This window comes from Trichoderma atroviride, chromosome 4 (assembly GCF_020647795.1).
Source record: "Trichoderma atroviride chromosome 4, complete sequence".
NCBI classification, from domain to species: Eukaryota; Fungi; Ascomycota; class Sordariomycetes; order Hypocreales; family Hypocreaceae; genus Trichoderma; species Trichoderma atroviride.
The window spans coordinates 4463027-4478618 of NC_089403.1; the positions used below are offsets into that span (position 1 = coordinate 4463027).

The following is a 15592-nucleotide window of genomic DNA, read 5'->3' on the forward strand; positions in this document are numbered from 1 at the left end:
ATAGCTCAACTCGTGTTGCAGATGTTTATCAGCACGTGAAATATCTACTCATATTCTTCTTGGCATTGGGTGTCGACAGACTTCTTCTCTCATAGTCAGCTGCTTCAGCTTCAAGTTTTCGCATCAGATCCTTTCATCCTACAAGCTACACCTATTCATTACCCCAGCACATATCCTCTGTTTTGGTTATTCTTGTGCCTTATACTTTTTTGTTTATATATTCTTTTCTCCAATCAGCCCTCCACAAACGTTACAGTTCTGTACCACAATCACCACCACTATTGCTTCATCCGCACCACTGGCCATATCTGAAGCTCTCGTGGTTTAGCCAGGAAACGTCTGACAAAGGGTATGTCCAAAACAACAAACTCCACCAGTGATTGTCTCCTCCCCCTTTGTGGTCGATTCCCATTCCAAGCTCTTGAGGATTCGGAGCCATGCGTGGTTGTGAATCATTTTCCCCCACAAAAAAAGTGCTGCATGATGCCCATTCCTCTGCAACTATGGAGCCCTTTTATACCACGTTGAGGACGTTTCTATGCCTGTTTCTTGTCTTACTCGGGCTTTCAAAAAATGTTTTGAGCCAAAGCATATCTCTCGAAATTTCATGCATGGGAGCCATGTTGAATTGGATACATATATCCAAGCCTTCATTATTATCATGACTCAATATCGCATTCTAACATGGATTTGTTGGCTAACTTTTGCTCAGGGGACCCTCGCCTTGCCCGGTGTAGATATCAACCAAGATCGCTTTGGCTTTTCGACAGAAACCGTCAAATTAGATCGCCCAGTCAAGACTCAGTCACGTTTTCCCTTTGGAAGGTTCCTATTAAGCGAAGCATTAGTATCTGGCGGCCGGTTTCATAACACGACTGCATCCAAATCTGCTGACTTCGAAGTCAAGACTTCCAGCTGCACTCAAATCACCTTCACGACGACAACCACTGTGACTGCGAGTCCCTCTTCAGCTATAACTGCAAACCCATCTCAATCGAGCACCAATTTGAAAAGTGAAAGCAGGCCAAAGACACCCAAGGCCACATCCAAGCTGTCTGAGTTGCCAGCCACAGAGACCACAGTCCCATTCAGCACACGAACAGCCTCTTGGGAGACCCCAGAAGCTACACCAAAAGACAAAATGGTATCAAAAAACATTTTCGCGGAGCCTATTGATGTCAAATTGCCGCCTTCTCAAATCTCAACTCGAAAGGACCACCCTGTGCCGCGCAAGGGAATATCAGAAAATGGACCGCTTCAGACAAACAAGTTTTATTCCAATTTCTTTCTGGAAGATCAGCGGTGCCCGACCTTTACTTTTCCATATTCAGTAGCCTGGGCTGGAGGCAAAGGAGTGACGGCCAGCTGGGGAATGGCTTGTTCCCACACCGAAGCTAGCCAGCGGGTATTCGGGAAGGAGAAGTTTAATGGTGCTTCGTCTTACTACCTCAACCCCGTAGGCATACACTCTTTGGTTATTTCAGCCAAAGAATTGGGAAAGGAAACTGCTCTCAGTATCGATAGCATGACAGCTTTCTCTGCGCGGGTCCATCTCAGCAAGGATAGCGAATCGGAACCGGCCATCTCGTTCCCCTTGGTACAAGGAATGGCATATATCACGGCACAATACAGCGGCGCAACCCCCGTTATACAGACTGGTGTATTCTTCAAGACTATGACTCGGGTTACACGAAATCTCAAGTCGGACCTATCCAAGTTCACATTTGATCTGGAAGATGGATCAACTTGGCTGGTGTACGCTTGGAAAACAAGGGGGGAGCCACTGGAGCTCAAAGTGGTCAATAATGGCTTCGCCGAATCAAAGAAGCCCTTTTATGGCATTATTCAAGTCTGCAAGTGCCCGAAAAACCAAGAGTCTGAGAGACTTTTGGACGATGGTGCGGGCATTTATCCCGTCACGTTAGAATTGTCTGGTACGGCTCGCGGTTATGAAGGCAGCTATTCATTCAATTTCGACGTTGCTGGGCATCAGACTGGCCATGTATACATGTATGCTCTTCCTCACCACGTCGAATCCTTTGACAGAGAGACGGAGAAGCGTATACAAAAACAGGCACAGCTACAGTCTACCACAAAGGGTCTTGCCACACTAGTAAGGGGGGAATCGGTGGACCATGATTGAATCCGAGATGCCGGTTGATATGTCTTTTGCTCCCTGGGATCCTGAAAAAGGAAGCGTCGAGAAGCTGTCGGACCACGCAAAGAGCACCATCCATGCAGCGGCTGCAAAAGAAGTAGCACAGAATATGATTGCGCAGAGCAATCTAGATTCCATGTACTTTAGTGGAAAGGTCACTATTCTCTCTTTCTCTCTCTCCCCCTCTCCCTCTCTTTCTTTCTTTCTTCTTTCTCTGGAATGCTACTGACAACCTTCCTAGGCCCTGGCCAAGTTTGCAACAATCCTCTACGTGATCAAGCACATGTTGGGCGATAAAGCTCTAACAAACACTGGACTGGGGCAACTCAAGGCGGCATTTGCCACGTTTGCAGCCAATGAACAAAAGTTTCCTCTTGTTCACGAAAGTAAGTCAATTTCTCTTCTATGCTGCTGCTATTCTGCAAACATACGCCGTGATGCTAACAAGCCATGCTATTACAGCCGCTTGGGGTGGCATTGTATCATCTGCAAGCTATGTCACGGGTAATTCTGGCGCCGACTTTGGAAACACGTACTACAATGATCACCATTTCCACTACGGCTATCACATTCTTGCTGCCGCAATCATTGGTCACCTGGATTCAGACTGGCTCAAGCAAAACAGAGACTATGTCAACATTCTGGTTCGAGATGTAGCCAATCCCAGCGCCAAAGACAAGCTCTTTCCCATGTGGCGCAACTTTGACTGGTACCACGGCCACAGCTGGGCTCACGGTCTCTATGCCGCTATGGACGGCAAGGTAATTGAAATTCTCTCAAGATGGCTGTGCTTCCTGATTTGCTAATGACAACCAGGACCAAGAATCAAGCTCAGAGGACATGATGCACGCGTATGCCATCAAAATGTGGGGCAAGGTCAGCAAGAATGCTGATCTCGAGGCAAGGTAATGAAGAGAGAGGCTGTGAGCGGTCATGGATATGTCTTGGCGGCTAATATCGAGAATAGGGGCAACTTGCAGCTCTCCATCATCGCCCGTAGCTTGCAGAATTATTACCTGTACAAAGACGACAACAAGGTACAGCCCAAGCAGTTTATAGGCAACAAAGTCGCAGGCATCCTTTTCGAGAACAAGGTGGATCATACGACGTATTTTGATCCTAACATTGAGGCCATTCAAGGGATTCACATGATCCCTATCCTACCCTCGACGCCGTTCGTGAGGACCAAGGATTTTGTACAGGAGGAATGGGACGCATTTTTCAGCAATGGTAGGATTGATGACATTGGCAACGCCTGGAAGGGCATCATTTGGGCTAGCTATGCCTCAGTCGAGCCCAAGAAGGCATGGGAATTCTTTAGCTCGCGGTCGTTTAGCCCTCAGTGGCTGGATGGCGGAGCATCGCTGACGTGGTTTATGGCTTATTCTGCCGGTAAGTTCTGGGCACGCTGGGCAGCGTAGCTTGTCCAAGCTGGTTGGGCCTGATGTGATGCTAACGGGCAGTGCTAGCTCTTGGAGAAATATGATGAGACACGAAAAGTGCCTCTTTGATCGATTCAGTACATGGCGACTGGGGATTAGCAAAGAGGCTGGACAGAGACCGGGGCGAGCTAGACATTGAAACTGTCCGTTTAGCTCGGCTTGGCAGCTTTGCTGTTTGGTAACGTGGACGGTGGTGCGAGGCTGAGCCTGTACATGGATGACAAGAGCGGAAGTTGGACTCGGTTACGTGGTGGCATTTGTCTGTTCTGGTCCGTGTTGCTCCTTTGGAGGCGGCGTTTTGGTGCGTGTTGATGCGTGGCTGACTAAGGCCGGGGTGGAATCTTGAAAAGTCAATTGACGTCGCCGGGCACCGCTGGCGGGAAGTTCGGAGTCGCCCACGCCGGGACCAGCTGGCTGGGCCACACGCAATGTGCCGTCATCTGATTGTCGTTTGTATCTCAGCTACCTGTAACGAAAGCAGCAATACATGTAAATTCTTGAAAAGGCCCTTTTTTGCCTTTCGGCCCTCTCACGGCGAGCTGATACGGTGGAACAGCAGTCAATATAGGAGATCTGCACGTTGCCGCTTCTTAGCATTCTCGAGGCTATCGATAAGATCGAGCTTACAGGGGCCTCTGGGCTTGGCTAAATGCGCCAAGAGCCCGGCTTGATACAGAGACGAGACAAGCTTTGTATGGCGTGAGAAGAATGCAACCCTCCTAATATGGGGAGCGTCGGGGGCGAGTCAGTAGCCGGAAGAGGCCTGTTCTAGAAACTCGGCGGGCCAAAGTCAAATTGGCACGAAAACGCAGAATGGAATTCAAGACTTTTCCCTCGCTAGTCAGGCTTGCTTAGGCATCGAAAGAATGTTTTGTCTAACCATGTCACGGGCTGCTGGGGAAGAAATAAGCTTAATTGCAATATTGCCATTGCGAGTGGTTGGATTTGGGGCTGATTGAGGCGAAGCAAAAGAGGAGCGAGTTGAGATCAAGACGTATCTTGCTGGTGGCCTGCTGGCGTCGATTAGTATAGACAGAAAGTGGTTTAGCAGAGTAGCAGTACATCAGGGGAGCTCTGGGGGAGCACGTGCTCACTTTATAGGCGTTGATTTGCACCTTGAGCCGTCAATTTGCTTTGAATTTCGAAGGGTGTTGTCGTTTGGATATCGCAGCGTGGTTGATGATATAATCTTGCCCTGTTACGTGTACGTGTATTCCACGGGACACTAACGTTTACGTGTGTACCTTTTCTTTGGCCCGAGGTAAACGAAAGCAGCGGAATTCCCCGTCCGGTTGCCAGGCACAGCAAACACTATTAGACGTTCTTATTGGTCTTTGGGCAAGAAAAGGGCTTTCTTTGAGCTGAATCGTGCATATGACGTCGTCGATTCCACACTCTCTTCCCTGAAATGCTTCCCCACCGTCTTTTTCGGATGCGCATCTTAGTACCGGTACATGCACACGCTTCCTGGTTGTTGCTAACAAGCTTTCTTAGGCTGTTGGAGAATTCAAGGGGGGCGCGCCAAATGGTTTGATTCAGGTGCTATGGATACCCCTTTGCTAGAACAGCAGACTCTTGTGACCAATTCGCCCGAGCAAGATAATGAGGGAAAATTAGAAGGGCTGTGAGGCATCGAGAGTATGTGCGTTTATTTGCAGCACTTGCTCGTACAGGCTTACCTGATATTTGAGAAGCCCCAGGATCGGACCGGGGATTATAGGTAGCCGTGCTCGTCACACAAACACGCAGATTTGCGCAACTGAACGCGCGCTCACTGCGGCAGAGGGGGTGTCGTCTGGAGGCCTCCCAGGCCTGTGTGTGTGAATCCAGATCGAGCGCCAAGACGCCTTTTATCCGTGCCATGCGCCTATCGCGCCCGGCGTCCACGCCTTTTATACCACGGCTGGATACGACAGAATGCAATTGAAATCTGGAGGTATTTGATTTTTGCGCAAGGCACCGAGGCGTGAATCCCCTCGCCGGGCTCTGGCCGAGGCAGAGAGCGACCGTGTCATATTCTAGAATCGCTTCTTGTGCCTGTCTGGAGTCAGCGCCAGTGCCGATGCCATTGCCATTGCCAGGTGCCAGGCCTGGAAACGCGCAGGTACCGGTACATCCGCCGCTACGAGACAGACACCCACGCAGCTACCCGAGCGCTGGGACCCCTTGTGGACCCGCCCTAGCCTGGCCCGGTCAAGCGATTCGCTGATTCGAACAAACATGCGTCCTTTGTCCATTCTCTCTCTCTTCTCTCTCCATTGCTGCCACCACTTTGATTTTTGCTGCGCGTGCTCTTACTCGTGCCAATAGAGAACGAGCAGCTGGAGAAGAGAAAGATCTCCAATTCCCGCGTGTTCTCGTGCACGCTGCGCCATCAATCGCATCCCGCCGTCTCCGGGTAAAATATCGCCGGTCCTGTGTATCCCGGAGCTTCCAGCCATGGTCAAGGGCATATGTAAGTCGACATGGTTTATTATTGTCCCAGTATCGCCCAGACCGATATGCGTGCCATTACATTGCAAATCTAAAGCCCTTCTCTGCTTCGTCTCCTCTTTTCCACCCCCAAAGCTGCAATCGGTGACATAAACCCCCCAGAATTAAACGCCACGCTGCTTTTATAACAAGCGATCTTTTTCCCCTCCCTCCTCTCAAAATTGTCTACACCCACGCCCCTCAAAGAGAGAGAGAGTACAAAAAAAAACTCAGCCAGCCTTGTGTGGCACTCTCGCTTTATTACTTCATCCCTGCCTCGTCTTGGCCCAATTTTGTGTCCCCATCCTACCGTACTCTACATCTTAGGTCCTTGGCTAGCCGCGATCCCCTCCTGTGTTCCTACGGATTTTGAGACTTAATATTGTGGCTGCGATCGCTGTTCCTGCTTCCTACAAACTTTACTTTCAGCCGCGGACAACTTTTTAACTTTCAACTTTTCAACCTTCAACTCTCCCTTCCAACACGCGCGCATTCGTTTGATCACCACGCTTTATCTATTTGCTCCCTTTTCTTGCACTGACGCAAACGATTCCGCCTTTCGTTCTTCCAAGTCGCTCGCTAATTGCAATTCGTCGTTTTCTTGTAATTCAGCCAATCTCAGCCGCTCGACAAGCATTCGACGAACCATGAGCAACAAACCAAGCTCCAACGAGCGCACGCCGCTGCTCAATGGCGAGGGCGCCTCGTCCAATGGCACCCCGAATCATAACCATATCCAGAGCAGCAACAATGAGCGCTCCGCAGCCTTCCGGTTCTTCTTCGACTCCAAGCACACGCCGGGCACCCATAGCGAAAACATTGCTGTCCGATCACTTGCCTACTCTTGGCATATTTTCAAGGTCACCTTGCTGAGCAGTAAGTGCAGAGATGAATGCGCAGCAATAATGGGCTCTCGGGAGTATGGATATAGCTAACAATTCCTGCTTGCGAAATAGACTACATCAACTTTTTGCTCATCATGGTTCCCATTGGCATTGTTGCCGGCCGCCTTGGATGGAATTCAACCGCCGTTTTCACGATCAACTTCTTCGCCATTATCCCGCTTGCTGCCGTCCTATCTTTTGCGACTGAGGAAATATCTCTCAAGCTTGGCGAGACCCTTGGCGGACTGCTAAACGCTACTTTTGGAAATGCTGTTGAACTGATTGTATGTGGCCCAATATTCACACATCACTATAATTTGCCATGCCGGGAATGAGATACTGACCCCTTTTAGGTTAGCATCGTGGCTCTCCGAGACAACCAGATCGAGGTTGTGCAGGCTTCCATGCTCGGCTCCATCCTCTCCAACTTGCTGCTGGTTATGGGAATGTGCTTCTTCTTTGGAGGTATCCGACACCGCGGTACTTCAGGCGGTGGCACCGAACAAACTTTCTCAGCAGCCGTTGCTCAGACCACATGCTCTCTCATGACGCTCTCATCTGCTTCTCTGGTGATCCCTGCTGCGGTATGTTTGATTTTATATCTCTCGCGGAAGCGGCTGTGATGATCTCTGTCTAACGTGCAAATTATAGCTGTATGGCGTTCTCGACCAGGGCCACACTAATCTCGAGGACAAGGACCGAAGCATTCTTGTGCTCTCTCGGGGTACCGCCATTATTCTGCTGATTTTATACGCTCTCTACCTGGTATTCCAGCTTCGCACTCACAGCAATCTCTTTGACACCGAGAGCCAGCTTCCCGAAGGCGAGGATCCTGAAGATCCTACTCTTGGCCCGATTGCTGCCGCCGCAGTTCTTGTCGTCGTGACGATTTTGGTTGCCATCTGTGCCGACTACTTGGTTGGATCCATTGATGACATTGTCGAAAGCGCGAATATCAGCAAGGCATTCATTGGTCTGATTTTGATCCCCATTGTTGGAAACGCTGCGGAACACGTCACTGCTGTGGTGGTCGCCCTTCGCAACAAGATGGATCTGGCCATGGGTGTAGCCATTGGCTCCAGTATCCAGATTGCCCTTGGCGTTACTCCATTCCTCGTTATTGTTGGCTGGATTATCGGACGCGACATGACGCTCCACTTCGAGACTTGTGAGTTGACACGATGCTTCAAATTTTCTGATTTCTTGTGTTTGGTAAAGGCATGCTGACCATGGTGTAGTCGAAACTGTTGCTTTCGCCGTGTCCGTTTTGGTCGTAACATATACCGTTCAGGATGGCAAATCGAACTACCTCGAGGGCGCCATGCTCCTTGGCCTCTACATCATCATTGCTGTGGCTTTCTATGCGACACCAGGCGATTTCTTGGACAAGGCGACAAATCTTATCAGCGGTAGCAACTAAATCCAGCCAAGCTGAGCAGCCTTTCGATCTTCTGTCGAACCGAATCTATCACCCGATTAAGGAAGATATTCAATCAACTATAATCCATAAGGCGACAATTATCGGCTTGCCATAGCCTGATCGCTCCCACTTCTCATGTCAAGGACGAATGAGCTGCGGAAAGCAGACTTACTCCAAACTTGAAATCATCAATTCCCTACGAACAGGGCCCCTTTCCTTTTTTCCTTTCCTTATCTGTTTGATTATCGTGTACTATTATTTTCATTTACTGCGCCGAATCTGGAAGATTGTCGTTCGCCAGAGATGCCGCGAAGCAAATTCGTGGCCAAGCATAGTGGCTGGGTGTGAGAAGTTAACAAAATATTGCCCGAAAAGGGCTGGACGCGAGCTTTCTGCTTTTTTTCCCTATTGAAAATGGTTTTTGTTGGCATCTACGAGGAAACAACTGGGCGAAGGGTACGTTGTGGATACTTGTGTGTTGTTATAACGGTTTTACGAAGTGCTTTTTGCATTGAGAATTCTAACGATACCAACCAATTAAAGCAAAAACCTTGCGTTTGTTCTTTGAGTGATGTATAAGCTAATTGGAGACCAACAATCATGAATCTGAAACAGAAACAAATGGTGTAAAAGATGTGTATATTCATCAAGATCCAGCATTCAGCATTCAGCCCGAATCTATCTATTTTAGCCCTGAAAAAGAAGAAAATGAGAAAAGTATTTATGCGCTTGGCTTCGACATGGGCGTGATAATGCCCTGCTTCATAATAACGCGCGGCTTCGTGCTGGCCTGGAACGTCTCCTTGGTCATCCATTCCGGTCCAACAGGCAGTCGTAAAGAGCGCTCGTATTGCTGTTGCGATTCGAAGGGGAAGGGGAGCTGGGCGGCGAGATAACGGTCGTTCTGTGAAAAGGGGAGAGAAGAGTTAGTAAAACGACATATTCAATCTTGATTTTTGAAAAAAAAAAAAAAAAAGAGAGACAGAGAAACGTGGTAAAAAGTTGACAAAGTACTAACCTTTTTGATGCGCTTCTCGTTGATTATGACCTTGTCCAGCTTGGCGTCCTTGCGGTCCTTCTTGTTGATGCCCTCCACCTTTGTCAGGAAGCGGCCCTGGTGCCTCTTCTTCTCGCGGCTGCTGACTCCATCGCCTACCCAGGAGCCCCAGCCGGGTAAAGTATTGTCAATGACTTTATCGTCGTCGGCCTCGGCGATTTCATCCTTTTCGCGCTGGAACTCGGCGACGACGTCTTCGCCGGCAAAGGCGCGGGCCACGAGGTCCTTGTCGCGGATGGCCATGGGCAGGCGGATGTCTGAGTCCGATTCTGCGTCGGAGGAGGAGGAGGAGGAGTCATCATCTTGGGGCTGTTTTGTCTTCTTGGGGGAGGGTTTCGGCTTGGAGGGTTGGGATGCGGTGAGGATGTTGGCGTTGAGATCGAGGTCGTCGGCTCGGGCAGATTTCTTTCGGCGAGACTCGCCCTTGGACCAGGCTCCCGCTATCGAAGTCGTTGTCTCGGCGGGTGTGGTCGACCAGGCGTGGCTGATTGCGCCGTTTGAGATGTGAGGAGCCCCATCTCCGTTGGCGAAGCTTGTGTTGTTCTCTTCTTCAGAATCATCCCGTGCGAGCGTCTTCCTGCTTGCTCGGGCAGAGTTCTGCGGCATCGAGAACGGATTTGCCGCTCCGCTGCCATATTGCCTTCGTCCGACCTCTCCTCCCTTTTCACCTTTATCGTCATCAGAATCTTGCGCGTCCTCTCCGTCGAGCTCTTTACGGATTTCCTTGATGAGATCGTCGTTTGCTTTCTTCTTTGCCGCCTCTGCCTTTTGCATAAACTTCATCTTCATTAATCCCGACTGAGGCGCGCTGTCTTCCTTCTCGAGCTCATCCAGCTGTCGTCGCAGGTCTGCGTTATCGGCGTCATCGTCGTCAGATCCAGAACTGCTAGTCTCATCTGAATCGTCTCCGTCGCCTCTTGAACTCTTGCCCTCCTTCCTCCTGCGGAGGTCCTCATCCTTGCGAGCCATTTCTGTCAGCCCAGCCCGGAAATCGTCATCCCAAACCGCACGCTTCGCCTTGGATCCCATCTTGGCCCATTTGCTGTCCTTGTGGCGCTGGCCCACTCGCTCCAACGCACGTCGGCGATCCTGAGCCTCTCTCTCTTCCTCCGAGTCAATCTCGCCAGCCTCGGCCATGGCTTCTCTGGTAGCCATTTCGTCGCGCTCCTTTTGCTTCCGGTGCACTCGGTGGTAGGCTTTACTCTTAATCTTCTTGATGCGGGCGGCGCGTTTTGCTTCCCTGGAAGCCAACTCGCGCTCTATGCGCTTCTTTTCCAAGGCTTGCTTCCGCGTGAGCAGATTACCTTCTTCGTCAAACTCTTGTTTCTTAGGCTTCTTCTCCTTTTCAAGCGACAGTCCGCTCTGCTCCATGATGCCCATGATTGTAGCTTCTAATTCGTTCGACGCACCCTTCAGTGACAGAGGCTGAAGTTCCGTCCGGTCGAGTCCAGCTGATTCTGAGTTTTGAGGGAGAGGGAAAACTAAATGTTCGGCTCTGCGGTTCTGCTTAACAGTCTCTGTCCATCGATCCAGGGTCTCGTTTGTCTTCTCATAAGCCGCCGATCGGTCGATACGCCCTTGCTCTCTCCTTGATAACGGCACCTCTAGCTTCTTCGTTGAACCGGGTCGCTTCTCTTTTGACTCTTTCTTCATAAGCTTTATTGATTGCTTCATGAAGGGATCGTTCAATCCAGACAGCCCCAGATCACCGAGATCGATTTTCTGCTGCCCAGACGCCACGACATCTTTCTCGCCGTCATCGTCTTCGCCTCCGAAGCCGGATATCAAGCCCTTGAGCTGCTCAAGTTTGGCGGGGTCGGCTTCGTCGTCGCTGTCATCGAGACCCTCAAACTCATCAGAATCGTCGGAATCCTCCTCTTCTCCTGATCCAGAGTCCTCCTCTTCCTCTTCCCCTTCAGGCTCATCTTCAGATTCCTCTTCGAACTGGTCCAAAGCTGTGGCCAGATCAATCGCATCCTCGCCAAGAGTTTCGCCTTGGTCGTCATTTCCGTCGTCAGAATCCTCCGAGTCGTCGTCCTATACACCAGGTCAGTGCCCTCATCTCGTCGTTCTCAAAAAAAAAGTAGCTTCTCACCTTGCGGCCAGTTTTTGATCCGCGAAAGGCATAGCCCTGAAACATCTCATTGTCGCTATCACCAAACGCATCGTCACTCTCGATTTCAGAGTCGTCATCGTCGTTCGCCATGCCACCCAGTTGCCACTCGTTGCCCTCGCTGTCGCTGCCAAACTCTACATCGCCGTCTGTCGCCGCACCCCGCGGAGCCTTGGCCTTCTTTCGCTTGGGGCCCTCTTCTTCCTCTTCCTCGTCCTCGTCGTCTTCCTCTCTTCCATGCTTTTTCTCGATTTCAGCGTCCAGTTCTCGCGCACGTGGTGTCCTCTTATCTTTCGTAGGAAACCTCTCCTGCGCAATGTTGAACGCATTCAGTGCATTCGTCTGCGCTCTCGACTTGGACTTTTTGGGGCCAGCCTTTGCCTTTGGCTGGGCCAACAAGGACCGTCCATGCGCCTGTCGACCTGGCATCTTCAATAGATCTGGATTCGGGCCTGAAAACGGTAATTGCCAGCAGTTGCGCAATCACAGCTTTGGAATTGCTGGTTTTTTTTGTGCTGCTAGCCAATTTGCTCTCCAACTTTTTTCTGCCATGTAAAAAGTTTGGCGGTGAAGCTAGCTTGGGGCCATCCCACCTATCAGCATCCTTGCAATTCTTTAGCGCCGTAATTGGTGCCCGCCTCGGCGCTGTCTATGCGCCGAGCCACATGCAGTCTTAAACCGCAGACGGGAAATATCGTGCCATTTTTTGACTCTCTTCGTCCTCACATCAAGCGCCATTGCGCAAAATTACAAACAATGGTGCTGTTTGCGGCCGGCATGCGGAGGGCAGCCCTTCAGGTGCCCTCGAAATTCTTCGTCTGCAATCAATGCCTTCGACAGGCGCCCAGACGCTCTCCTTCACCCATCCTCAACATCGTACGATCGCGAGGATACGCCGATGCAAAGCCATTGGAAAACTTGGCGGCCAAAAGCGCTGCGGCAGCGGCAGCGCAGGCACAAGCTCAAGCCTCAAAGGAGTTCCCAAAGAAGACTACTAGCAAGGGAGTTGCCATGTGGTTGCTGGGCAGTGCTGCCAGCGTCTTTGGTATCGTCGTCTTTGGCGGACTTACAAGACTAACTGAGTCTGGGTACGGTTTTATCACTTGCAACTTCAATTGACGTGAGAGATCCCAACTCAATCGCTAACAATTGCGCATTACAGACTAAGCATAACGGAATGGAAACCTGTGACGGGCTCTTTGCCCCCCATGTCAACTGCCGATTGGGAATCCGAGTTTGAAAAGTATCGTGCCTCTCCGGAATTCAAGATCCTCAACCCTCACATGACCCTGGACGAATTCAAAAAGATCTACTACATGGAATGGACGCACCGACTGTGGGGTCGCTTCATCGGCCTCTCCTTCGTTCTCCCTTCGCTGTACTTCGTCGCCCGCCGCAAAGTCTCTCCCAAAATGGCGCTCAACCTGCTCGGTATTTCCAGTCTGATCGGCGTCCAGGGCTTCATTGGCTGGTGGATGGTCAAGTCGGGCCTCAAGGATGATCTCTTTGCTCCCGGCTCGCATCCTCGTGTCTCCCAGTACCGATTGACTGCTCATTTGGCCACTGCCTTCATCTGCTACTCCTGGATGCTCGTGTCTGGTATCACCATCCTCCGCACCCGCCGCATGCTCGCCGACCCCGCCGCCGCCGCTACTGCCATCAAGGCCATTCAGAACCCCGTCCTCAACACTCTCAGACGCTCAGTCTTTGGCATCACCGGTCTCGTTTTCCTCACTGCCATGTCCGGCGCCTTGGTCGCCGGTCTCGATGCCGGTCTCATCTACAACGAGTTCCCCAAGATGGGTCTTGGCTACGCTCCTCCCAAGTCCGAGCTGTTCGACAAATTCTACTCTCGCAAGGAGGATCGCTCCGACCTCTGGTGGCGCAACATGCTTGAAAACCCCAGTCTCGTCCAGCTCGATCACCGAATCTTGGCCATCACAACCTTCTGTACCATCTTGACCCTTTGGGCTTATTCTCGCACCGGAAAGATCTCTGCCGTTCTCCCCAGGAACGCAAAGAAGGGCACCACTGGACTTGTTCATCTGGTCACCATGCAGGCGCTTCTTGGAATTTCCACGCTCATCTACATGGTCCCTACTCACCTCGCTGCCACCCACCAGGCTGGCGCCCTTGCTGTTCTCACAGGTGCTTTAGTTCTATCACACCGAATGCATGTTCCCAAGTCAACTGTGCGCTTGATTGAAAAGAGACTGAAGCAGATTAAGCTATGAACTGGAATCTCTGTTCCCTTGTATAAATAGACAATGTATTAAGCTTAGCGGAAGGAAAATTGCCTGGACACCGGCGGAGAAATAAAATTTTCATGTAAAAGAAACTCAACTCAAATCACCTAGATATTATATATATAGCAGAGCGGAAGTATTCTCTAAGAAAATTCAATGTATAAATTCACCTATTAACTCCTATTCTTAATTCTCAAGTTCTAGTAAGCAGTACATGGCAATAGTTCCACAAATGTCTACCATCTCTTTCTTGTACTCAACCCAATCCCATTGTACTAATAAAGCAAAACAATGTAATAGAAAAAGAGAGAAAGAGAGAGAAATTTGGAAAATCCTCCTAGTTCTCCTATCCTTCCTTTCCCCTCCCCGGTCTATATATCCTTCTATCCTGCCTGTGTTGCGATTCGTATATTAACACAACATCAAGGCGCGCAAATGCCGAATACTCCTATTTTGCTGAAGAATCGTGAGATTTTTTATGCCGCGTTGACGAAAAGAAAAAGATTTTTTTCGATGAATAAACTCCGCTGAGAATGAATGCTGTTACGATGACGACTGATGTATAGCCGTGAAAAAAAGAAAGACCCTTCTATTAACCATCCGAAATACGCCCTCTTCCGATGTCTCTTTCTCGTCGACATTGTTATTCCAAATACATATCGCCGCGGACGCCTTGCATCGCTATGCTCATATCTGCGCCGTGCATTGCATTAGCTTGCATTGTTGCCATATTCATGTTCGGCATAGCACGGTTCATGGTTGCCATGGCAGCTCTGCTTGCAGGACTACCGGCCCCATTTTGCATCATGAAACGCATATCCGCTGTCGCATTGCGTTGCTGGGCTTGCTGCTGCTGCTGCTGGGCTTGTTGAACCTGCTGCTGAACCTGCTGCTGAACCTGCTGCTGAACCTGCTGCTGAACTTGCTGCTGAACCTGCTGTTGAACCTGTTGCTGAACCTGCTGCTGGACCTGCTGTTGAACCTGCTGTTGGGCTTGTTGCTGAGCCTGTTGTTGGACTTGCTGCGGGGCTTGTTGGATCTGCTGTTGTGGCTGTGGCTGTGGTTGCTGCTGTTGCTGTTGCTGCTGGGCCATGGGAGCTTGGGCTCGAGAAGCGTCAAGTTGTGCCTGCTGCTGTATGGGCGAGTGCGCGGTCTTGACAGGAGATTGAACCATAGCAAAGCTATCGTCATCCTCCATCTCAGCATCGGCATCCTGGTCGCTCGTTTCTTCGACTGATGGCGGGCCCGTATTGGTCGCTGAGGATGCACTCTGTTCGCTCGCCGGTTCGTTTGAGCTTGCGTTTGACAGCCTCTTGTCAAGCTGCACTGGTTGCGGCTGAGTCAATTGTGGTGTTTGAACGGCACTCTGAGGCTCCGATGGACTACTTTGGCTGTTTGCGGCAGGGGTCTGAGCCGCGGCCTGCTCTAGAGGCCGCTGGGCAGGCATGCCGCTAGCTGCCTCGCGGGTTGATGCGATGACACTCTTCCATCTTTCTATTGACTTGGCTACAACGGTGTTCAAGTCCAGATGCCGATCCTCTGGCTCATAGCCAACAAGCCTACTCCCTATAACACTCTGCTCATGATACGCGATGACATCTCGATCCACGGGAATGGTGGATGGTGAGAGCATCTTGTACTCTCTCGGCTGTTGCAGCCGGTTCAGCTGGTCGATGTGCGATTTCAGGTTTGCGTTCTCTTGTTTCAGGTTATGTTGCTCGTCTTTCATCTTATCAATTTGTTTATGCATTCGGCCCACTCCTCGTGCCAGCTCCAGATGCCAAAGCTCGCTTTTCCGTT

General features: G+C 50.6%; 6 protein-coding genes across 6 annotated transcripts; 4 read left to right on the forward strand and 2 right to left on the reverse strand.

Moving 5' to 3' along the window:
* Positions 1-661: 661 nt before the first annotated feature.
* On the forward strand, positions 662-2143 carry TrAtP1_008868 (uncharacterized protein; the record flags this gene model as incomplete). Its single annotated transcript, XM_066114074.1, has 1 exon — positions 662-2143. One exon carries the CDS (start codon positions 662-664, stop codon positions 2141-2143), a length of 1482 nt encoding a protein of 493 aa, XP_065970167.1.
* A 19-nt stretch (positions 2144-2162) lies between these two features.
* Positions 2163-3644, forward strand: TrAtP1_008869 (uncharacterized protein; the record flags this gene model as incomplete). The annotated part of the gene is made up of 6 exons (XM_014087074.2): positions 2163-2312; positions 2400-2544; positions 2621-2919; positions 2975-3063; positions 3126-3550; positions 3628-3644. The coding sequence occupies 6 exons, from the start codon at positions 2163-2165 to the stop codon at positions 3642-3644; spliced, it is 1125 nt and encodes a 374-aa protein (XP_013942549.2).
* Positions 3645-5864: 2220 nt separating this feature from the next.
* Positions 5865-8217, forward strand: TrAtP1_008870 (uncharacterized protein). Its single transcript, XM_066114075.1, has 4 exons — positions 5865-6948; positions 7029-7240; positions 7310-7540; positions 7608-8217. Exons 1-4 carry the CDS (start codon positions 6720-6722, stop codon positions 8181-8183), a joined length of 1248 nt encoding a protein of 415 aa, XP_065970168.1. The 5' UTR covers positions 5865-6719; the 3' UTR covers positions 8184-8217.
* An 880-nt stretch (positions 8218-9097) lies between these two features.
* On the reverse strand, positions 9098-11975 carry TrAtP1_008871 (uncharacterized protein; the record flags this gene model as incomplete). Its single annotated transcript, XM_014087075.2, has 3 exons — positions 9098-9280; positions 9395-11470; positions 11529-11975. 3 exons carry the CDS (start codon positions 11973-11975, stop codon positions 9098-9100), a joined length of 2706 nt encoding a protein of 901 aa, XP_013942550.2.
* A 289-nt stretch (positions 11976-12264) lies between these two features.
* Positions 12265-13951, forward strand: TrAtP1_008872 (uncharacterized protein). The gene is made up of 2 exons (XM_014087076.2): positions 12265-12634; positions 12709-13951. Exons 1-2 carry the CDS (start codon positions 12303-12305, stop codon positions 13778-13780), a joined length of 1404 nt encoding a protein of 467 aa, XP_013942551.2. The 5' UTR covers positions 12265-12302; the 3' UTR covers positions 13781-13951.
* Positions 13952-15521, reverse strand: TrAtP1_008873 (uncharacterized protein; the record flags this gene model as incomplete). The annotated part of the gene is made up of 1 exon (XM_066114076.1): positions 13952-15521. One exon carries the CDS (start codon positions 15519-15521, stop codon positions 14436-14438), a length of 1086 nt encoding a protein of 361 aa, XP_065970169.1. The 3' UTR covers positions 13952-14435.
* Between the last annotated feature and the right edge of the window lie 71 nt (positions 15522-15592).

What these genes read in the sequence shown, in the direction of transcription:
- TrAtP1_008870 (XM_066114075.1), top strand. Translation starts at nt 6,720, where the DNA reads ATGAGCAACAAACCAAGCTCCAACGAGCGCACGCCGCTGCTCAATGGC. An exon ending in CAAGGTCACCTTGCTGAGCA is followed by an intron (nt 6,949 to 7,028) that starts GTAAGTGCAGAG and finishes CTTGCGAAATAG; the next exon opens with ACTACATCAACTTTTTGCTC. An exon ending in GAAATGCTGTTGAACTGATT is followed by an intron (nt 7,241 to 7,309) that starts GTATGTGGCCCA and finishes GACCCCTTTTAG; the next exon opens with GTTAGCATCGTGGCTCTCCG.
- TrAtP1_008872 (XM_014087076.2), top strand. Translation starts at nt 12,303, where the DNA reads ATGGTGCTGTTTGCGGCCGGCATGCGGAGGGCAGCCCTTCAGGTGCCC. An exon ending in ACAAGACTAACTGAGTCTGG is followed by an intron (nt 12,635 to 12,708) that starts GTACGGTTTTAT and finishes TGCGCATTACAG; the next exon opens with ACTAAGCATAACGGAATGGA.